Here is a 21,818-nt window from a genome sequence, read left to right on the forward strand (position 1 = left end):
AGGCTCAGTGTGCCTGGTGACGTGTGATTGCGAGGCAGGAGTGATGGCGATTTCGTGATAGACTCTATAGCACGAGCACGATGAGCAGAAGGCCTGACGGTCTCTATGTAACCTCATGTACAGCAGCATGTCAATGGAGGCATCGGCAAAGCGACGATGGCTATATCCGGATGTTGCCTGGTCTTAAGTCCCTTAATCGCTTTCAATGAGATTGTTCGGTAAACGCGTGCAATTCAATCCTCACCAGGCGATCGTTGAGGCTACTCGCTTCCCCACCACCTGTCCTTTCGTTTCCAGGCATGTCATGCGTTGACAACTCCCCATCACTCACCAAATACACACACTCATGCGATGAGGAATCCCAAGTTTAAGACTGCCCGCGTGCGTATCGCTCTCCTTGGGTTGGTGCTCCTCGGCCTCTTCCTCCTCCTCTCGCTCGACATAAGACCCCGGTTCCCCGACTTAGGCCTTCTCCCGAACACCAATGGGACCGGATACATCCATCGCCTCCTCGGCGGAAAAGACACCATGGACGAGGCTGCAATCCGCGCCTGGGAGATTGCGCGTGCGACGCAACACACTGGCACGGGCGCGCGAATTCACCGCTTCCTTGAGAAGGCCAAGCGCGGCGAGCCCTTCACAGTCGCCGCCATCGGGGGGAGCGGTACGTCCTTGTACACCTGGGTTAGCTGACGTTAGTGTCCAAGGGTCGCGGACTTGTCAACCCAAGCGAGGAGGACCACGTCCACCCGCCTCCCGACGCCGGTATGGGCGCCTCAACCCTCTACTCTCCGGAAAACTTACATGTGCTCGTGTTCGAGTGGCTCAACGCGACCTTCCCTCACCCCGACAACGCGTTCGTCAACGGCGCGCAGGGTGGTGTCGGCGCGGGTTACTTTGCGTGGTGTTTCAAGGAGCATATCGCGCCCGCTCCGGATCTCGTGCTCATTGAGCTAGGCATCAACGACATGCTCTCCCTCGATATCGTGCCCAAGTACGAGCACCTCGTGCGATCCGTGCTCGAGCTCGACTCGGCTCCAGCCATCATCAACCTCGAAACGTTCACCACCCTCTTCCCGTCTCTCGTGAGCAGCTCGGCGCTCCACGCCGACGTGCTTGCGTACTATGATGTGACTTCCCTCAGCATCAGGGATATCCTTCTCCCTCGTATCCTTGCCGACCCGCACGCCCAGCTGCCACGCTGGTTCCGGACAGGTGGCGATGTGCGCCTCGGCGACGACAAGGTGCGCGAGTGGGGCGGTGTGCCCGTCGATCTGATGCACGTGAGTGACTCATCCTTTCCCGCCTGCGCCCCAACCTCCCGTGTCCCATCATCGCCCATCCGCCTACCAACCTACGCACGCCTTCAGTACTAACCTCAGATCTCAGCTAAGGGCCATGCCCTCGCCGCAGGTCTGATCATCAGCTACCTCTCGCAGCAGCTCTCCATCGTCTCCCCAGGCGGCCTCTTAGGCCGTCTCGGTGCCAAGCGCCTACGCGCCGCACAGCGGGTGTACGACGTCCCAAGCACAAGCTTAACGGCGTCCTTCAACCCGTCAGACATGCCCGGCCGCCGTCCACCAGTGTGCAGGAGCATGAACTCACCCCGCCTGCACACCGGCGTCTCGGGCACCAACTTGGACGAGAAGGGCGAACAGGGCATCCAGTTCACGACCAACTCTGGCTGGGAGACCTGGGCATGGGACGAGAAGCGGTACATGGTCGCGCGGGAACCCGGGTCGGTGGCGACGTTCGATTTTGTGACGGCTGAGACGGTGGTAGTTGAGGCGGATGAGGAAGAGCCCATGGATGATCCGATCGCTGAGTACGAACCGCATCCGGAGCGCCGGCTCGCAGCCGAACACGCGCAGGCTCAGGAAACGCGTCGACCCGGCCGCCGCGAGGCAGATAAACGGCGTGGGCGTGCCTCCGCGCGTGCGAAGGGACGGAGGAAGCGCCCACGCTCAGAAGCAATGGGTACAGTCGCCATCGGGTACCAGCGCAGCGCGCACTACGGCCTTGGGTCCGTGTGGTGTTGGGTCGACTCGGACCGGATCGGCGGCGTGCGCCTCGACGGATACTGGGACATCAAGGAGCGCAACATGGGTATCGTGGACAAGGTTGCGACTGGGTTGGCACCAGGCCGACACCGCCTCAGCTGCGAGCTGCTGCCTGACTCGCGCGATCCGAAGGATCGAAAGGAGTTCCGTCTCTTTGCGATCATGCACGACTAGTGCAATGTACAGAGTGGACGGCACTCTGCCCAGGACATATACAGAACAATGAGCCGGACTATGCATTGGGTATTAGGTACAAATGAGCTGATCTATCTACTTCCAACCCTGGGCGACGCGCACGCCGACGAGGCGCATGACCTCGCCCACGCGCCGAACTGTGTCGCTGAGTCCGCCGGCCAACTCGAGGCTTGGCCCAGGCTGTGCGCCCATCTCAGCGAGCATCTCGCGCAGAATCGCGGTCTGCGCCAGGACATGCGCAGTGGACGCCTCACGCGCCTTGGCTGCCGCGAGGTCGGCGTACTCGCTTGCGCGCGCAAGCGCCTCACCTCTCTCTTCTTCTCCCTCCTCCTGACTCCCTCCCATTGCCAGGAACGCCCACGCTTTGGCGCGAGCCAGCGCCCCTCGCGCGAGGAGCAGAGCATCGTGGCCAGCGACGAGCTCGTCCCACACAGCTTCGAGTTCAGTATCCGCCCTGCGAGGCAGGTCCATCCCGAGCAGCACGTCCGCGAGGCACACGACGCCGGCGCGGTAGGTGGGCCACAGACCCAGCCCAGCAGAGAGCTCGAGTGACGCGAGAGTGGGCGGCAGGAGCAGGTGCGGTGGGGTGGGCGGGTCGGCGTCCAGCCCCGCGCGTACGCTCTTGACGGTGTCCATGACGTGCTTGTGAGCGAACACGACCCCGCGCTCCTCCTTCGGCGCTGCACTGGGCTCCCACAGATCGCGTGCCGGCCCGCCTGGGCCAAACCGTGCACTCGAATCCGAGTGGAGACCACGAAGGACCTTGTCAGCCTCGGTATCTTGGGCGAGAGCAACTTGACGTGCGAGGGTAGCCCACACAGCCCGCGTCCATGTCCTGTAGGCCGCGTGGTCCAGCCCCTCAGCCAGGCCCAGAAGGAGGGCGAGGGCGTCCTCGAACGCTCCGCGTTGCGCCATGCGCTCCGCCCGGGAGATGGATACTTGGAGTGCGACGTCTGGCCCTGCGTCAGCCAGCGCCACGTCCTCGTGCAAGCTTGCCAGGCTTTCGCTGCCCAGCAATGCCCACAAGTTTGCTTGGGCTGCATGCCACGCGCCAGGGTCGAGCGGCTGGATCTCTGCGCTGGGAGTGAGGGGCGTCGCTCGGCCAAGAGCAGTATAGATCCGCCTGAAGGCAACAGGGACAGGCTCGCCCATGTCCAGCGCGGCAGCGAGGGACCAAAGGTCGTCGGCGGGCGTCACGCCATGCATCAGCCGGCGCAAGGGGACGGGCTCCTGCTTGACGGCAGGTAACATCGCTGATGGCCACGCGGCGCCTTCGCTCTCGGTCGTGAGGCGATGTTGGAGGTTGAGGGCCTGCTGGAGTGCGTCGGCGTCGTTGGCCCGGCGCGCGATACGGATTGCCTCTTCCACCGCCTGTTGTGAGCTCCAGCATAAGTATTCAGCTCACCTCTCGCGCCGCCTCCATTCCGCCTGTCCTGTAATGGAACACACTCAGGTTCAGGAGTGTGTGTGGTGCCATCTTGTCGTCGTAGTCGCCCATCTGGGCTCGGTAGTCGTAGAATGCCACCAACGCCTGCTGTGCGCCGACAAAGTCCCCCGTCGCGAGCGCCTCCATGTGCTGCTCCATGTGGCTGATACGTGTCATCCCCCTTGTCTCGGGGAACGGGTTCGGGTCGCGCCGTTCGATATCCTCTGCCTGTCAGCTACGAGAACTTGTCAGCTGCACTCACGCGCCGTCTCCCACGAGTACTCCTGTAGTCCAGCCTCACACCACGTCGCGACCATCCCGCTGAGCTTGCCCGTCTCGTTGAAGCCAAGCTTGCGGAGCTTGACGACGAGAGCGCGAAAGTACAGACCCAGTGGAGACAAACGCTCCAGCGGCTCGGGGTTGTTTAGGATCACACCGTCGTCCTCGCCGATTCGTGCTGCGACGTCGCGCTCGATCACTGCTGTTAGCTCCGACGAAAGGGAGAAAGCTCACGGTCGATGGTCGCTCCTCCGTCCGTCACGTCTCGGAACTGTTCGCGCTAGAGTCAGCGTGATTGGGTGGATACACACAAATGCGTCCAGCCATCCCGTTGTGCACGCCAAGTTCGCCATGTCATCAGACACTGGAAACCCCTTCTCGCGTCGCTTGTTGATGACATGCTGCAGTCGCACGCTCTCCTTGTTCACGAGCGTGTCGACGGATGTGCGGAGCGTGCCAAACGTCGCGGGCGTAGAGTTCACCTGCTGTCAGCTGTATATGTGTTGGGCCTACTTCGAGCGCTTCCGTTGCGATCACAGCCAAGATGTCCGCGACAAAGGTTCGTGAAAATACGTCGATCATGGCGCCCTGTTCATTCGCCGGTGTCACTTGTAGCAGCACCCACCCCAGTGCCAGCTGGAGAGGGAGCTCGTCGTCTGGTGGGCGTTCCAGCACCGATGGTGGCGCGGGCCGGTGCGTACGACGTGTCGTGCTGACGCAGTCTGGCATGTTTTGCTGTTTGTTGGTGTAAGGATTGTTGACAAGTTGACTCCAGGTGATATGACGTTTTGGTGATCGCGCGATGCGGCTCGGAAAAAGGCACCACACCACCATTAAGTCGACTTTGGCTTTGGCTTCTAACCATCCACGGCGTATGCTCTGCTCGATCCGCTCGCGCCGCCTCCTCGCACTCGCAATGACATCGCGCCCGCCAGCCGCGGCGCTGCCGGGTGGCGACTGGTCGTCCGAGCCCGCCGACCCACTCTACCCCTCTCCTCCACGGCGTTCGCTGTCCCCACCCACCCCACCCTCTCCGACAGCTAAAGAGAAGGGCAAGGCCCGTGCGGGCGCGGCGCCGGGTAGCCCACTCCGTCCGCCGAGCGCAACGGCCTCGCTGGGCAGTATGCTTGAGGAGGCGCTCCACTCGCCACTCGATTTACCCTCCCCCTCGCAGTCTCCGCGGTCCTCCAAATCGCTCCCTTCATCCACGTCGCCTCAGGCCCCACCCTTCCTCGCCCGACCACCACCAGCACATCACGCTGGCGCGGCCGGCGTCGGTCTGCGTCCCCGCCTCATGACTCGCATATCGAGCACGTCGGCACCGACAGCCTCCCTCTCTTTCGCCAGTGCAGACGAATATCATCCCCGCCCGCGGGAGGTATACGTGTCCACGACCGAGGAGCACCGGCAATGGGAATGGCGCCCGAACGCGGCTGGACCAGCACACTTCCACCAACACATGTTGATGGAACGACATGGCGCGAGCGTGTTTCCCGAGCTCGATCCGGCGACGGGCCTGCCGCTCACACGACAGGAAAGCGTGGAGGAGGACCGGCATGTACAGCGGACGATCTCGGAGCAGTGGCGGCGCGGAACGGACCCACCCAAGCCGCTCTTTGGGATACCGAGCATGCCGAGTCTCCCGACGTTCAAGGAGGTGCGGAGTAGTGTGGACGGACAGCGACGGCAACTGAGCACGTCGACGAGCGCACTGGCCCAGCGCATGTTCAGCACGAGCAAGGGCCGTATTGACAGCATGCTCTCCGAGGAGGATCAGGCCCCGACCAAGGAAGAAGAATCCGCCAAGCACATGGTCAAGTACCGGACGCCGCAGAACCCGATTGTGCTCTGTCATGGCTTGCTTGGCTTCGACTTTCTCGGGCCGGTCAACCTCCCCTCCCTCCAGATTAGTCATTGGCGAGGAATCCGTGAGGTGCTCGAGAAGAATGGGTGCGAGGTGCTTATATGCCGCGTCCCTGCTACTGGGAGTATCATGGAACGCGCCGAGGTGCTGCATAACTCAATCAAGGACCGTTTCCCTGGGCGTACGGTCAACTTGATCGCGCACTCGATGGGTGGTCTCGACTGCCGCTACCTCGCGTCGCAGATCAAGCCAAGCGAGTTCAACATCTGTTCCTTGACCACGGTCAGCACGCCGCACCGCGGCTCGCCGTTCGCCGACTACGTGATCGACAACGTGATCGGCCGCGAGAGATTGGCCCAGCTCCTGGGCATCATGCAGGCGATGGACTTGCCCAACTCTGGGGATGGCGCGGCGTTTACGGCCCTCGGGACACGTGCTATGAAGGAGTTCAACACCGAGGTCATCGACCACCCAGACGTCAAGTATTACTCGTGGGGAGCGTCGTTCGAGGCAGGTCTGTTTGACACGTTCCGCTGGCCCTGGTCGGTAATCTACGCCAAGGAGGGGCCAAATGACGGCATGGTGAGCGTATCGTCCGCAAAATGGGGCGAGTATCGCGGCACCCTGCTTGGCGTCAACCACCTCGACTTGATCGGATGGGTCAATCAGCTCAACTATATGATGTCGAGCCTGACTGGTAGGCCGATCGAGTTCAAGCCCGCGACGTTCTATCTCGAGATGGTGAGTCGGAGATGGCAGAGGGCCTGGGGCCGTTCAAGCTCGGCGAGCAAAACCATACTGACACCAGTCGGACTATCTTGCCGAGCAGGGCTTCTAGATTGGGCATATACTCTAGACTCTAATGTATTCTGCTAGACTATACAGACGGCTGCACACTCTTCTCAAAGACCCAGTACGTCGACCACGGTAACGGCGTCCATCCGAGGCTCCTGAATAGGGCGATGCTCGCGTCGTTGTCTGGCTCGATGTAGCAGAACTGCGGCACACGCCCCTCGTACCGCCTAAAGTGAGCGGCAAGGACAGCCTTGGCAAGCCCGCGCCGTCTAACCGGGGGCTGAGTGTGCAGTGCACCAAGCGACCCATCTCCATGACACTGGACGAAGACTTCTGGTGGCGGAACAGCTCCATTCCGTACATGTGGGCGGAGGACGGTGAGGTGCGCCGCCCGCGCGCCATAATACTCCTTGGGCCGGTAGTGGTTGACGCTAAAGATCTGGTTCAGCTGGGTTACAGGGGTCGGTTCTAACTCACAAGGTCCTTGTCGCTCTCCCGCCCGTGATCGAGGACGAGTTCGGACCAGGCCTCAGGTGGTGGTACACCCTTGATAGTAGTGGTTCCGAATCCGCCACCTGGAGCGACATAAATGTAGGTCGGCACCTGTGTACGTCCGCCCAGCACTTTGCGCGTGACGGGCTCCCACAGTTCATGGGTGGCTCCGCAAACGAGCTGAGTTGGATAATGATCCGCCATAAACCGAAGCACTTGCTCTACTACCTTCTCGGCCGCCGCCACTTCCTCTGAAGAGGGGGAAGGGTGGGCGACGAGAGAGTGGTGGAACCGGATCTGCTCGCTTGGTTCTGGGAGGGCGACGGCTACGATCCAGTCGAACGGTCCGAGTCCGATGGATTGCAGGTAGTCTAGTGAGACAGATGAAGACGGCGGGAAGTTGGCAAAGACGGGAGGGAGGGGTGGGGGAACTTGGCAGTCGGGCGCTGATACGGGTGACGGGTCGGTCGGCGCGTGCCGGTTCGCCTTGATGGTGGCTAAGAGGACGAGGGTGTGTGGGAGGTGGGACTCGAGGAGGGGGATGAGGGAGGCGGGGTCGTGGGGGTAGAACTTGACGTCGCCCATCTTGAAGTCGGTGGCAAGGGCAAAGAGTTGAGTTGCTCAGACGTTTATCCATTGGAAGTAGCCAAAGGGCCCCGCCTCCACTCCTCCACTTCCCCTCGCACATGACTGGGATTGTCCCGTCCTTGATTATCAGCTTGTCTCATCCTCCAGACTATCCTCAAGCCTACTAACCATGACCTGGCCGGCATGTCTCTCGGAGCGCTTCATCTCACCATCTCTGCGCACGGCATTCGGCAGCCTCCCCCGCCGCGCGGACATCGATACCGTCGTCGTCTTCCTCGCCGACCAGTTTGTCGGCGACTTTGACGGGATGGGCGCAGAGTTCCAGCGGCTCGCGACAAGGTCCGAGTCTGAAGACCCAAACGAGAGTCCAGTCACGCCTGGTGATGTCGACACACCGTTCCGTCTCCGTGTGCTCTATCTCCTCTATTGTGGATTTCGGACACAGGCGCGGAAAGAAGTCGAGGCGCGGGCTGGGGCTCGACGGACCCAGCCGAGGAAGGGGAAGAAGAAACCAGCTCAAACTGGGGCAAGGAGGATACGACAGAGGAGGTCGCTGCATTCACAGCGTTTCCGCGACTCTACATATACGTCAGTCATACCTTCCTCCGCCTCACCTTCCTCCGACCCACCTTCCTCAGCCCCAGGCCCCAGTACTCAGCATATCACACCGTCACTCGAACTACCTTCCTTTGCGTCTTCATGTTTCCCACCTCTCACCGTACTTGACTCATCTCCCTCACCTGGCTTTGCCCCATCCCCTTCTCCTAGCATCTCACCTCCTCCCAAACCGATGCCCCGCAAGCGTCGCCGTACCAACTCCGGGCCCAAACCAGCGCCTGTCGAGCAGTCCAAAAGCGAGCCGCCAAAAACCAAGTACGCATCTCAATTACAGCCGGCATGCACGTCTTGTCGTGCACTCAAGCGAAGATGCGATCGCAATGAGCCCTGCGAACACTGCAACAATCTCGGTCGCGATTGCGTTTACCCACCACCCACTGCAACCGCTCGCCGGAGGGCGCGGAAGAAGGCCCGGATCTGGACGATCGGGGTGGGCAACAGCAACGGCTTCCTGGTAGACGCAAACCCCAGCAGCGAACATATCCAGACGCCGGAACGTGAAGACATGACGGACGCGGATTGCTCCGGATCCGATAGCGATATCCCTCCTCCACCCAAGGCAGTAAAGCGGCAGTCGTTGCCCCTCGAGTTCAAGAAGCCGAGACGAAAGGACGGCGGCATGTTGTTGGTTAACATCGATAACAGTTTGTTGGCGCTGTTGGGGCGCCCACTCCAGCCCAATCTCCCACGAGGCAAACCGAGGAAAGAGGTGGCCACCCCGAAGAGCAAGCGTGTCAAGATGGAAGAAGGTTCCGAGCAGACACGGCCCTTCATTGTGGACACGCGCGGTGGTATACGTTCAAGCACGTTTGCGGCTGTGATGCGCCTCGTCGCAGGCCTCGAGCCAGCCCGCTCCCCAAGGCCAACGGTCAAGCTACCAGCACCGGCCCGTGCACCACCAGTCTGGGCTCAGGTATGCAGTTGTCAGCTCCGCTGCTGACAGAAGTCCCGGCAGGAGCTGTGCGAGGCGCTGCCGTACTACCGCGCGTTCCAGTCAGGAATGTACATGTGCAAGCGTGTGCCGTTTGGATACCTGCTTGACGGGTTTCCATCTCCGTGAGCGAACTCTTGCTTAAGAACACTGATAATAGGCGGGATGTCTGGGCCGACGACGGCCGAGTGATTATCTCCCACGGGTACTCAGTCCATCCAGGTGAATGACGCTGATCGTAGGGGTGGACAAGCTGTTCGGGTCACGGATGCGACAGGAAAGGTTTCTGTCTCCCTCGCGGCGGACCACACGCGAGACGACGCGCGGATCGATACCCTCGTTCTTGCTGCACAGCGGCAGTCGCCCATTATTCTCCTCGCGGGAGAAGGGTACGCTCTGCTTCCTTGGAAGCTAGGCTGCGCGTACGCCGTGTTAGGATGGTAAGCCCTCTTCCGCAGTCTTGTGAGCTCACATCAGGTACTGGGTCTCGTGCACCTGGTACGAGGCCGAGCCGTGTGCGCATGGCGTTGAGCCGCGAGATGACAGACAGTGGTTCCGTCGCCTCAAGGTTCGCTTCGACTGGATCGATACTCAAGGTACACCATGGTGGCTCACAAAAGGGGAGCCGTGGGTTGCTCCGGATGACGTCGTGGTCGCAATCGAGGACGGACGTTTGCCTCCCACACCAGTCTCGCAGTACAAGGAGCTGGGGCAGCCTACCCAAATCGCAGCCATCAAAGTCCCGGTCTCCCAACTGGTGAACCCTCCAACACCGCCTCAAGACCCGCCTCCCCGGGTTGCCAGAGAGAGCAGTGGCGACCACATGATCGGAGACACACACGACGTTTGGGCGAGGCCACCGGCGAGTGAGATCAGCACTTCGCCCTTTGGCGACCTGTACTTCTCGCCGCTTGCGAAATCTCGAGGCGGAAGGCTCCCTGGCGACCATCTTTTGGCCAACTACCACGACGATCCTTCTCCTAGCAGTCCATGGCGGGTATCAGCCGAGAGCTGCCCAACTTGCTCCAACGACAGCCCACGGCTGTACGTGGAGGGCTGGACCTGTCTCGTCCCAGAGTGCACCCAGTTCTGGATGCTGATGACGGCAGTTGGGATCGTCCCAATTGCACCGTGCATGAGGCTCAGCTACGACGAATCTTTCCTTCGAGTGATACCTACCCCTTTCGATGCCTCCAGCCTCCCTTACAGCATCGTCCCGCCTCTGCCATCCTCGGCGCCGGGGGTCGAGGTACTAGAAGAGGCCGGTTCCCGGTCCCTCTGGCGTGGTTTCGTCTGCATCTGTGGACGAAGCAACTGTCGCTATCGTTGGGAATGCCTGAGCTGTCGAGCGTGTGGTCGCCAGGTCGCGGCTCAGACGGACTCGGATGTCGTCCCGGCCTGGCGGATCAAGCACGGCAGGGCTGACCCACTTGGTGAGGCGGACGAAGGTTCTCCGGATCTCCCCATGTCGGTCAGCCGAATGTCAGGCCCTTCTGCAACAGTGGTTGCGTACGAGTTACCGCAAGCTGGCACCCTTTACCATGTGATGTTCGACACCACCGGCCGGGCGGACGCTATCTGGGAAGCTTACCAGCGCGCAGCGATCCAGACACTGTCACCACTCTTCCAACGCCGCGCCCTCAAGACTAAAGCTGTCAAGGGTCAGCTCCTGTCGCAACAATTTGCAATCAACTCCGGCGCGTCGTACAAATACATTGTCGAAACGCTCAGCTACCCGTTCTCTGACTCGCCGGACTGCGTCATGGAGGCGCTCGACGTGTGAGGCGTCAAATGACTTGGTTGTGTCAGCTGATGATAGAATTCGCGAGTGCGTGGCGTCGGTCCTTGACGAGGCAGTCGACTTCAACGAGGTCCTCAGCGTCATGTATCGGGAGGGCCAGAAGATGAGCTGGCACGACGACGGGGAGCATGGTGAGTCGCGTTTTGGCACTGCTTGGCCATGGTGCTGCGGCAGCGCTGACACCAAGGGCTGGGACCAGTCGTCGCGGCCCTCTCACTTGGCAGTCCTGCCACTATGTCGTTTCGGCCCAAGCTTGGCTACAAAGCCGCGCCCAAGAGCCCATCTGTGCTCAACCTGACCTTGATGCACGGGGATGTGGTCATCATGGCAGGCCGTGCCATTCAATACCGGTACGACCACCGCGTCATCCCGGAAGGTCTTCGCGTGGCAGCGACGGCACGCGTCATTCGTGGGGCTTCTTCGCAGTAGGATCTGTGGCGTGAGGCTGGCCAGTAGCCAGTAGGTTGTGTTTGGGAGTGGCGTGGTAGAAGGGTGGAAAGGAGTAGAGATCTGCGGCACGCCGAGTGACGTATGTTGCGGCAAGTGGTGGAGTTTTGGCTTGCCGGCGGATGCGGACATGAGATGGAGATTACGACATGTGGTAAAGGTGGGTGCTGCATTGGTGGGAACGCGGGTCAAACCTTTGGGTCTTGGGCTATTGTGCGTGGACCGGATCTGGGTGTTCGGGAAATCGCGACAGGCGACGCGAGGTGAGATGAACGGACGATTGGATGGTCAGCCGACCTGCCACTTGGGAAAAGGTTGCCGGCACCAGCCCAGGCTGAAGAATGACATGCTCCTAGACATAATGAGAGCGCGATATTGTCGGCCCTGGGGTATTTGCTTTCTGATGACAGGCACCGACCTGTTATTTGATCAGTCTGCGCGTGTACGGTTGTGTCGAGTTTGGATTGCATGTGGCTGAAATGGCTATCCAAGCCCTGATGAGTAGAAACGCCTAGTCACAGGATGATTGGGCGGTTAAGGTGGCTGCAAGGTTGAAGTATTGTACAGTACGACGAGACAAGTTGGCTTCCCGTGACTGTGACAACTTTTGACCCCTACCCCTGTCCCTTGGAATACACCCTGAATTCAAAGCTTTCAGGCGCGAGGCGACATGCTTCCGGTCAATCCTTAGGTATTCAGCAAATCCTACCCCACCCCCCCCCGCCTGCCGCCTGGGCGCGCTTCACCAGTCGACGTTGCTCCCCGAAGCCTGGTTCCCTCTCATCGCGCCCTCTCTCTCCCTCCGCCCTACCCTCCCCCCTTCCCTCAACTACCCTCTCTCTCTCTCTCTCTCTCTCCTGGTTCCTTACTCTTCTGAGTAGCTGGGTACTTGTGTAAACCCCCCACTGTCAGTTACCCAGTTACTTGTACCAGCTGCCTCCTCTCTAACCAGCCTGCGACGGCGGCGGTCTGTCGTTCGCGACTCATGATCCAGCCCTCATCTTATCCCAATCTCTCTCCTTGTGACTCTTCCCTTTCAGTCTCTCGCACGGATCCAGTCAATCCTCCTCCATCTTCTTACTCCCTACATACCGACCCTCGTCGAACGGCCCTCGGCCCGTCGTGCACGGATAAACACGTCGGCGCGCCCGCCACCCTCCCCTCGCTCAAGCGCGTCGACAAACGCGCAACTGCAGTACCCACACTCACACACAATCACACCCCCACACCCCACACCCCACACTCCACACTTTACACTTCACACACTCGCCCTCAACCCTCGCATATCCATCTTGCGCCTCGCATCCTTCCTTCTCCATCCATCCATCCATCCATCCATCCATCCGTCCCTCAACCATCCAGCCAGCCAGCCAGCCATCCATCCACATCACAACCTATTCAATCTCTTTGCATACAACTCATCCTTATTCACAAATCAAGCAGGTCACTCTCAACCCGGATTCATTCCGCAAAAGATCACAGAACCACAAGCAATCTTCTCCGAGAACACCTTGCTCGTTAAGCATCAACTTTTTCACTTTGGCGCGCGTCACGCCGATCCCCCTATCCACTCGCTGAACGCCACGCACATTGCACCTCATCCTCACACAATCACCCCTCGTCACTCCTGTGCGCCCATCCTTCCACTGACTCCTACAACCACCGCGAACCTCGGAATCACAACACTCCTCATCTCGGAGCCATGGAGGACATGGATATCGATTCTCCCCGTCCATCGGGGCGCTCCTCCCCACAACCGCAGCTGGCCCAGCCCACCCTTGTCGAGCCTCAGTCTCTGGCCCAGTCACAACCTCAACCTCAAACAACGCCAACAATGTCACAATTGACATCCACATCAACTCCCGTGACCCAGCCGCAACGGGAATCTCCTCCTGTCACACTCACCGAATCCTCTCAACCATCTCAATCCCAGTCTGCTCCAGGCCCCGCTACCGCCCTGCTCTCTTCATTCACGCAACCTCGAGAGCCGTCGCGGGAGCACAGTGCATCCCCTACAATAGCCTCGCCTCATACTCAGGTGTCGGCCCATACCACCTCTCCTCAAGCCCAATCGCCGCAGGCCGCAACCCAGACCTCGGCGCACCTGTCGACCAACCCTCCAACTCCCCCAATCCAGTCCACGGCGTCTCAGTCCGACGCTGCCATTCCAGTCTCAAACATCGGCAACAACGGCAGCGAGGCCATCGAGACCGACCCTCCCGCTCCTGTCACCAACGGACACGGGCCGGCTGCGCCAACGAACGGCATCATGCCGAACGGTACTCATCCCGACGAGGACTCGAGCAGCAGCAGTAGTAGAAGCATCGCGCGCAGCGTTAGCACGAGTACGGACGCGCTGCCAGAGCCGACCGACGACGACGACCTTGACCGGTTCCTCAGGCGCATTGATTCCGAAAAGGTACGTACCGCCTCCCCCACCCATTGTTTCACTTGAGGACGCGCCATCCCGTGCCCGCGTGACGTCGGCGGCGACCGACGCGGCCATACAGCGCCAACTAGTGTTCCAGTGTTCCAGCCTGCGCCTGCATTATGGGAGACCTCGTCGCCCGTTGCGACGTACATGCTGCGAGCGGGCGCGTCTCGCTCCCACGCATCACGCACGCGCCCCGACGCGTGGGCGTGTGCTTCCACACGCGTCCACACATGGATTCCACATCCATTCCTCTCGAGATATGACACTGACGTGGCAGAAAATGGCCCAGCTACAGCAGCGGCTCCAGCTAGCTAGCATTAAAGCGAACCATGGCTGGGCGGACATGAGCATCAACGAGATCGAAACGGTGAGCTATTTGTTACTTGACCATTCTAACAATAGCGCCTGCCCTTGACTGAGCAGCGCCGCCCTCAAGTTGTCATTCCCGGAGGACGTGGAATCGCCTACGAGCCTCCTTCGCCTCTGCGACCCTGGCAGCTTGCTGACAGCCTGTGGCAGAACCTGCCGAAGCCAGGCCAACAGAACGGCGCTCCTCCCCTTCCATCATTCCCCAACCATCCGGGGTACGGCCGGCGCCCACCGCACACCATGCACACGCCGTCACACTCGCTGCCTGGTGGGCTACCCAGCATGGCATCACTACAGATGCCCATTGCGCCGCCCCGTGGACCGCCGCCCGCCAGCCCGCGCAGACACGGACGGATGGAGGAACACCTCTCGCGACCCACCGCGCCTGCGATGCGCACTCCAGGATATGGCCACGGCCGCACGCAGAGCCACTCTTCCAAGAATGTGGGCCACAGCAACGGGACCCACCGGCGCTCGACGAGCAGCATCTCAGGCATGCCGTTCCTCGGCAACGACCCTTACCCCGCAGTCGCGCGGCAGAAGAAGTCTTCGAAGAAACGATCGCAGTCGCACAGCAACCTGCGCGAGCATCCCACGACGCAGGACGTCGATGCTGCGCGTGCTTTAACCTCTATGCTCGAGGCTAGCCGTTCTCCAAACATGCCATCTCATGAACGGCTTCCGAGCTTGGGTGACTTCATCCCACCACCACCCGACCACCACGGACACCGTCTGCCGCCTTTGCAGACGGCTACAAGCTTTCCGCCGCCCTTCCCAGGCGAGATGCATGCGCCGCGGCAACGGGCGCAGAGCTTCGCTGCCGGGCCTGGTGACATGCGCGCCCCGCCACGCACACTGCCCCCGCCAATGGGACCGCCCGACCTTCGCGCAGCCTCGAGCCACACACGCAACCGCGGCACGAGTATGGACAGCAGCGCGGCGTTCCGCGGTGGTTTCTGGCAGGCGCACAGCGGCAAGCCCTCTTTAGGGCGGCCGCGGGACTTTGAGCGCGAGCGTGAGGCCAGGGAGCGAGACCGGCAGCGGGAACGCGAGCGTGACCGCAGCGAACGCGAGCGCAACTCGGACCGCATGATGGACGAGCGTCTGGAGGAAGCCATGGCCAACCGGCCAGAGGACGACCAGACAGCCGCTGAGCTGATGATGTACCTCGCGCAGTCGCCAAGTCCGGTGCGCAAGCGAGCGCAGAGCGATGCGCAATCTTCGTTCTCTGGCACGTCGCGCGTCCTATTCTCCGAGGACGGACGCGACCGTGACCCGCGCATGCGCGAGCCCGCTCCTGGTCCGCGACCTGGACCGCCCTCGCTGCCTGCTCCGCGGCTACGCTGAACTGCCCCATTTTGTGATCCCTAGACTCTTGATTGTAATGTACCACACCGTTGACAGCCATGTATTATCCTCGTATCCGATTGGTGCCCCAAGCCGTGGGACCAGGGTTCGTCTGCTGCCGCGCAGGGCGTGTGCTGACGAGAGCAACCCTGTGTCGCGTCTTCAAGGTTTAATTGTTCTAATTGTGCGGTGAATGTTAGTCAGATGTAATGCTGCAGATCAACCAAGACGCTGCACGCACGGCCACATGCCACATAACCGAACGTGCATGGTGCATACCACCACACGACATAGCTCACGCGCACAGACATGTCACATTCTCTCTTAGCTGTTCATACCGCATCTCCAGCCCCCCGTAAGTTTGATCGAAAGTGCCACATCCCGGTGACTTGCCATGACATCATATCCTAAAAGCAGCTATCTGTACCTTATTCGTCACCCACTGGATCTGGTCCCGCTGCCCTCGCCCGATCTCGCACGAGATGCGGTGCTTACCCCACACTTGGCAAGTTGCTAACAAAGTGGAGAGTGGAGGTAGGCCGTAGGTCCAAGCACAACACAAGCACAACACAAGAGTAGCAACTTGAGACGTTTCCACTTCTCAAACCGCTCCATCCACCAAACATCATGACGGCCCCTCCCCCCGCCCCCATTCCTGTCCCTGGTCCAGGCGACCTCGACAGCCCTCCATCCACAAACCTCCCTCTCCCCCCTGCACCCTCTATCCCAACCCAAGTTCCTGTGCAAGTGGACGAGGAAAAGCCCAAAGTCAAGGCCTATGTCGGTACGGGTACACCACCGCCTGATGTTGGATCATTAGTGCCTGAGGAAGGGGGGGATGCTGTGTTGGCTAGGGCGGCGAGGGGGGCGACGGCGATGGCGAACCAGGTTGCCGGACATGCCGGCGTCATGGTTGACGAGAGTGGCAGTCTTGTCATTAAGGTGGGGTTGCGGAATCGACAGCGCTGACAGCAGCCCGCCCTGCCTCGCGAGATCGCATTCTACCAGCTCGCACAGTCTTCGCCTCGCACGGCCCCGATCTCGGGCCTCAAGCCCTTCCTCCCCAAGTTCTACGGCACCCTCGCCCTCACTGGCCAGCTCCAAGGAAACGACATTACGCCCGTTCCCGGTGCCAAAGATATTCCGGAGAGTATCGTCCTCGAAAACCTCACGTATCGGTTTACACACCCGAGCGTGCTTGACGCCAAGCTGGGCACGAGTTTACATGGTCCCGATGCGAGCGACGAGAAGAAGGCGCGCATGATCAAAAAAGCGGCCGAGACGACGACGGGGAAAGCTGGTCTGCGGCTAACGGGTGCATCGACGTGGCACGCCTCGAGCCAAAGCTTCATCAAGACGCCCCGTGGGTTCGGATACAATGCCAAGCTCGAAGACTTGCCTGAGGGAATCCAGCGGTTCTTCCCCCTCCCCACGGATGTGTTGCCCTTCCTCTCGGACGATGGCGAGGCTGGGCCAGAGTACAAGGACCACGCGCTGCCTCCCCCCCTTGCCAAGCGTTTACTTGTCGAGTTGGACGCTGAGCTGGGTCGGCTGGAGGAGGTGTTGGGACAGATTGAGCTGCGTGCCGTCGGCGCATCGGTATTAGTCGTGTACGAGGGCGATGCGGACCGCCTCGCGGCGGCTTTTGGACGCTTTGACCGCCAACGCGTCACTCTTGCCGCCAAGAGCTTGAATCCCGAGAACTCGGACGATGAAGATGAAGATGAGGAGGACGAGGAGGAAGAGGAGAGCGAGTCGGACTCTGACGACGACGGGGCGGCGGCCGACGCACGCCGCGCAAACAAGTGTCCCCCGCTCGTTGTGCGGCTTATTGACTTTGCGCACACTTGGTTAGAGGAGGGCGAGGGACCGGACCAAGGTGTCCTCCTCGGCCTGCGGACCCTGCGCGGGCTGGTGCAGGACCGCCGTGCCGCTGTCGAGGCGTACATCGCGGCTCGTCCTTAGTCCAAGTTGAATTAGTTATTATGTGTATGTATTGGTTACGCGGTTCAGTCTGAGCAAGTGTCAGTGTTGAGCAGGGCAGTGTAGAGAATGTGTAGAGGCAGTGGAGGTTTATGTGGCGGATGAGTGCAAACGCGATACAGTACACCTGTCCGTCGATATTGGACAACGCGCGCTGGGTAACCATGGTCCAGCGAGGACCGCTACGGCGTACAGAGGCGCCTGGAAAGCCGTAAACCCAAAGATCCGGACGTGTATTGCTGTCAGCGGGCCCTGGGGCTATGCGTTTGTTGTACTGTGCAAGTTGGGGTTTTCAACGGTTTCAACACACAGTTGCCACCGTCTCAAGGTCATAAAATTCCAAAAGTGTCTAGAGGGCCAAGTATGAAATCGCCCATGCTTTGCCAGTTTTCCTACACCCAATTGGACACCCAGCAGGAGCGTTCTTCTGAATACTTTGCGCGTCGGGAGATATGGACGATTTTGGTTTCGGTCTAGACATGAGCATGACGCGTCGTATGGCGGATGTGGCACTCGCGATCGCGCAGATCGTTCGGTCTGCCGCTTATCTACAGGAGCGGAGGTCTGGCGACGCATATTGGCACTGCTTGGACTAGGACTCCACTGACCTCGCACTGACGACACGTCACTCCCGAGGAGCAGAGTAGTTTATACATCTTGTACAATATCATACAACAGCTTCGTATATATGGGCAGACATACAGCTCACATGATGGTGCACGCTCCGCGCTCCATGTCGATGTCGTCGTTTCGCGTCGCCCACCAGCTCGGACGCCGCGAGTACCGGTCATAACTGGGAACGCTATCGCGCTGGCGCTGTTCTAGCTCGCGCTCGCCCGCCTCACGCGCCTGCCGCCACTGGAGGGGCACTCCGACGCGGCGCCACGCCCAGAATGCACGCAAGACCGGACGCTCAGCAAGCTCGAGGGACGTGTACCGGAACGGCGCCCCGCGGTAGTCGGCCCACCCGCGGCGAGGGCGGGTTTTGGGCGCGAGCCGGTCATACGCCTCCGACGAGAGCGAGCAGTCGATCATGCTGATCATGCTCTCGGGACTGGGGTGGCGGCGGTGCCACTCCTTCATGACGGCGTCGTCAGCCTCAGTACCCTGTGGTCAGATTCGAGTCCACTCTGCTAAGCGGCTGCAAACCCGCTACTCACATCTACTATGAAGATCAGAAGGTTGGGGAGGCCCTCGATGAGGCGCATGATCGCGGCCTTGGAGACAAACTTGGCGTTGCCGATACGCAGCTCGACCAGGCGGCTCTCCTCGAGTGGTGAGCCGCGGCATGCGCCGGGGATGAGCTCGTGGAGGAGGCGGTCCTCGACACCGCCGTATCGTCCCGAACCGTCGAGGTCGATGCGCTCAAGCTTGGGCATCGAACGCACGAGACGTGAAAGAGTAGGTGGCGGGTCGAGGTAGAAGACCGACTCGAGGTTGGCCGCCTCGAGAATGCGCATCTCTGGCATGCGGTCCACCAGAAGCTCTAGTGCCTCAGGGGTGAGACCAGTGCAGTTCGAGATGACGAGATGGCGGAGCGAGCTGGGACGGTCGCCGAGCGCCGCAACGTACTCCTGCATGTCACGCATGCCTATCCAGCTGCAGCCCATGAGGTCGAGACACTCGAGGTTTGGCGCGCAGTCGGGAATGTGCTGCAGCAGGTATCCCGAGGCCATTGGGAGGCCAGCGACGCGGAGCGTCGTGAGTGCCCGACGTTGCGGCAGGGTGAGGCTGACGACAAACTTATCAATGTCGAGGAAACGTAACTGCCAGCAGCGGCTGACGTCCAGTTCCTCGAGTGCGTCAATCTTGTTCCGGATCGCGTCGAGAGTGTAGATGGTAGCGACGCGGGAGCCCTTGAGGTTGAGCGCCTTGAGACCAGGCGCGAGCGCAAGGAGGTCGATGAGGTCCATCTCGGAGACTGAGTGGCATCCCCGAAGATCGAGGGACGCGAGCGACGAGAAGTTCGGAAGGCGGGGCTCGCTGCGGCAGACGAGCGCCGAGCCGTTGAGTGATTCCAGCCCGTGGAGCGAGAGTGATTTGACACACGCGCGGGCGTTCACGAGGATCGTCCTGAGTGTCGCACTGGGAAGCACAGTAACGAACGGCGTCAAGTCGCAATGGGCCCACAGCTGTCCGTCGAAGCAGAGACTACGCCACTCCCTGCTAACCCTGGACAAGCGGACGAGCTCGCGGCGTCCACCGTTTACCCCGTCCCAGCGACCGTTTCCCCCGCGTGCCTCCCAGTCCTCCAAGACTGTTCGGAAGACTGCAACCTTGAGCTCTCTCGGGAGCGTGGTGCCAAAGTGGTCTACTGGCTGCGGCGTCGGTGGCGCACGGTAGCTTAATGTGCCCCACACGATCTCGTCCGACGGCAGTGGTGCCGCACTGTGGAGACCGGCGCTGGTAAACGCGACGTTGAACGGCGGCGTAACTGACGGCGTTGGGAGCCCGGCAAAGCTCGAGCGCCGACGCTGCAGTCGCTCCCGCGCGTTCTGGACTATCGATTTGCCCCGCGCCCGTCGACCAGGCATGATACCCACTTCGTCGTAGCCCTCCATGTCGAGGGAGGCCTGCACGCTCACCTGTGCGCTGGAGCTCACGCTGCCTATGATAGACGGTGAAGGTGACGACGTCATGCTCTGCGCCCTGCTACGACGGGTTATGAGGCTCTTGAGGCGCTGCCGAGGGGCCTCGCCCTCATCGTCGTCGCCCCTCAGCTGCCGCATCGAAGTCTTGGAGCGCGCTATCTGACGGCGCATAGCTGCACCGAACGACGAGCTGGGCGAGGTCGGCGTGCTCGTTCCCGACCCGCGGGCGGGGGTTGCCTGTGGCGTCATCGGCGCAGGGTCTGGGGCTCCAAGAGTGGGACCAGAGTCGGGCTCGGAGCCCTCGTCAATCGCGGCGTCCCCGAGCTCGAAGGCGAACGGGGTGCTGCTCCGCCGCCGATGTCTGCTCGAGTCACCGTAGCTGCTGGGAAACGAGGTGCTGGGTAGTTCGTAGGCGTACGTAATGTGGCGCTTGCTGGGTTCCAATGCGACGGGGTGCGGACCGACGAGGGTCCGTATGGCGGGCGTTTGAGGGGTCGCCAGCGATGGCGACTCGGGTGACCCGGACCATTCGAGTTGAGGGAGGTCTGGTGGCGGAGTGGGCCCGCGAGATGGCCCACGCGATGGTATGTTGACGGGGGCGGTGGGTACGAGCATTGTGTGGGGTTGAGTGGGATTGAGGCGAGGGTTAAAGGGGAGGAAGTGGGAGGGGGTTTGGAATGGGGATGAGGCGGGAGTGGGAGATGGGGATGCGGAGGTGAGAGGGTTGGTTGGTGAAGAGGGAGGAGGGGAGGAGAGGAAGGGAGGAGAGGGGTGAGATGGGGTGGAGTGAAAGCGAGGTGTGATGGAGTGGCGAGCGTCTGATAAGGGCTTGGACGTCAGAAGCACGGGTGCGTGGGACGTCGTCCGCGGCCGGGGTACGCCGAACCCGGAACCCGAAGGAGAGGGCGATCCCTGCAACGTGCAGGGGAGTGCAAGAAGAGCTTTGGTTGGGGGCGATAAGATGGACTCGCTCTGATGGAGCGGGTAGGCAGTGACGGCCTGTGTAGACACCTGGATCGCCGCCCTCGGTAATAGATGGTGGGATGTGGAGTGGTGGCGAAGGAAGGCGATGTGATAGGGAGGATGATACAAGAAGACTACGATTAAGAGAGAGAGAGAGAGAGAGATAGAGAGAGAATGGAATGAAGATTCTTTTGTAAATGGTTACGGTCACGAGTACAACACTGCAATACCATAGCAAGACTAGTCTCCGATTGCATTCATCCGTGGACCTGAGCTATTTGTGACAAGAGGCAGGTGACTCCAAGTAACAAGTTAGAGAGAGTGACGTTTTGACTTTGTAGGTACAAGACGCACAGGTCTACAATTACGATTTGTACCTGCATTCCTCATCTCCTTCCCTCATACCCTCAACCCACCTCAGACGACCACTTGAAAGTAAAAATCTGCATCTAGCTTGTAGCCCAAATCTCTTCAGAATTCTTAACTCGTATGGCTTGGCGCAATGAAAAGGCTCTGCCATGCTCCCACGCTGCCAGGCAGAATCGGATGGATGCTGGAGTCGGCTTGATGACGACAGTCGGCGGATACCAACACATGAGGATGACGTCCGTCTCGTTTCTCGTCACATCCCTCTT

General features: G+C 60.7%; 8 protein-coding genes across 8 annotated transcripts; 5 read left to right on the plus strand and 3 right to left on the minus strand.

The window, feature by feature from the left end:
- Positions 1-351: 351 nt before the first annotated feature.
- Positions 352-2,234, plus strand: CcaverHIS019_0306490 (uncharacterized protein; the record flags this gene model as incomplete). The annotated part of the gene is made up of 3 exons (XM_060599118.1): positions 352-664; positions 700-1,283; positions 1,383-2,234. 3 exons carry the CDS (start codon positions 352-354, stop codon positions 2,232-2,234), a joined length of 1,749 nt encoding a protein of 582 aa, XP_060455844.1.
- Positions 2,235-2,330: 96 nt separating this feature from the next.
- On the minus strand, positions 2,331-4,689 carry CcaverHIS019_0306500 (uncharacterized protein; the record flags this gene model as incomplete). Its single annotated transcript, XM_060599119.1, has 6 exons — positions 2,331-3,626; positions 3,661-3,905; positions 3,944-4,159; positions 4,195-4,240; positions 4,272-4,442; positions 4,474-4,689. The coding sequence occupies 6 exons, from the start codon at positions 4,687-4,689 to the stop codon at positions 2,331-2,333; spliced, it is 2,190 nt and encodes a 729-aa protein (XP_060455845.1).
- Positions 4,690-4,876: 187 nt separating this feature from the next.
- Positions 4,877-6,662, plus strand: TGL2 (uncharacterized protein; the record flags this gene model as incomplete). Its single annotated transcript, XM_060599120.1, has 2 exons — positions 4,877-6,565; positions 6,633-6,662. 2 exons carry the CDS (start codon positions 4,877-4,879, stop codon positions 6,660-6,662), a joined length of 1,719 nt encoding a protein of 572 aa, XP_060455846.1.
- Positions 6,663-6,701: 39 nt separating this feature from the next.
- On the minus strand, positions 6,702-7,696 carry CcaverHIS019_0306520 (uncharacterized protein; the record flags this gene model as incomplete). The annotated part of the gene is made up of 2 exons (XM_060599121.1): positions 6,702-7,058; positions 7,097-7,696. The coding sequence occupies 2 exons, from the start codon at positions 7,694-7,696 to the stop codon at positions 6,702-6,704; spliced, it is 957 nt and encodes a 318-aa protein (XP_060455847.1).
- Positions 7,697-7,868: 172 nt separating this feature from the next.
- CcaverHIS019_0306530 (uncharacterized protein) lies at positions 7,869-11,478 on the plus strand (the record flags this gene model as incomplete). Its single annotated transcript, XM_060599124.1, has 7 exons — positions 7,869-8,127; positions 8,776-9,230; positions 9,264-9,373; positions 9,491-9,688; positions 9,726-11,027; positions 11,068-11,180; positions 11,237-11,478. The coding sequence occupies 7 exons, from the start codon at positions 7,869-7,871 to the stop codon at positions 11,476-11,478; spliced, it is 2,679 nt and encodes an 892-aa protein (XP_060455848.1).
- A 1,852-nt stretch (positions 11,479-13,330) lies between these two features.
- Positions 13,331-15,646, plus strand: CcaverHIS019_0306540 (uncharacterized protein; the record flags this gene model as incomplete). Its single annotated transcript, XM_060599125.1, has 3 exons — positions 13,331-13,915; positions 14,208-14,297; positions 14,333-15,646. The coding sequence occupies 3 exons, from the start codon at positions 13,331-13,333 to the stop codon at positions 15,644-15,646; spliced, it is 1,989 nt and encodes a 662-aa protein (XP_060455849.1).
- A 627-nt stretch (positions 15,647-16,273) lies between these two features.
- CcaverHIS019_0306550 (uncharacterized protein) lies at positions 16,274-17,611 on the plus strand (the record flags this gene model as incomplete). Its single annotated transcript, XM_060599126.1, has 2 exons — positions 16,274-16,588; positions 16,622-17,611. 2 exons carry the CDS (start codon positions 16,274-16,276, stop codon positions 17,609-17,611), a joined length of 1,305 nt encoding a protein of 434 aa, XP_060455850.1.
- Positions 17,612-18,334: 723 nt separating this feature from the next.
- CcaverHIS019_0306560 (uncharacterized protein) lies at positions 18,335-20,835 on the minus strand (the record flags this gene model as incomplete). Its single annotated transcript, XM_060599127.1, has 2 exons — positions 18,335-18,736; positions 18,790-20,835. The coding sequence occupies 2 exons, from the start codon at positions 20,833-20,835 to the stop codon at positions 18,335-18,337; spliced, it is 2,448 nt and encodes an 815-aa protein (XP_060455851.1).
- Between the last annotated feature and the right edge of the window lie 983 nt (positions 20,836-21,818).

This window comes from Cutaneotrichosporon cavernicola, assembly GCF_030864355.1.
Source record: "Cutaneotrichosporon cavernicola HIS019 DNA, chromosome: 3".
In the NCBI taxonomy this organism is placed as follows: Eukaryota; Fungi; Basidiomycota; class Tremellomycetes; order Trichosporonales; family Trichosporonaceae; genus Cutaneotrichosporon; species Cutaneotrichosporon cavernicola.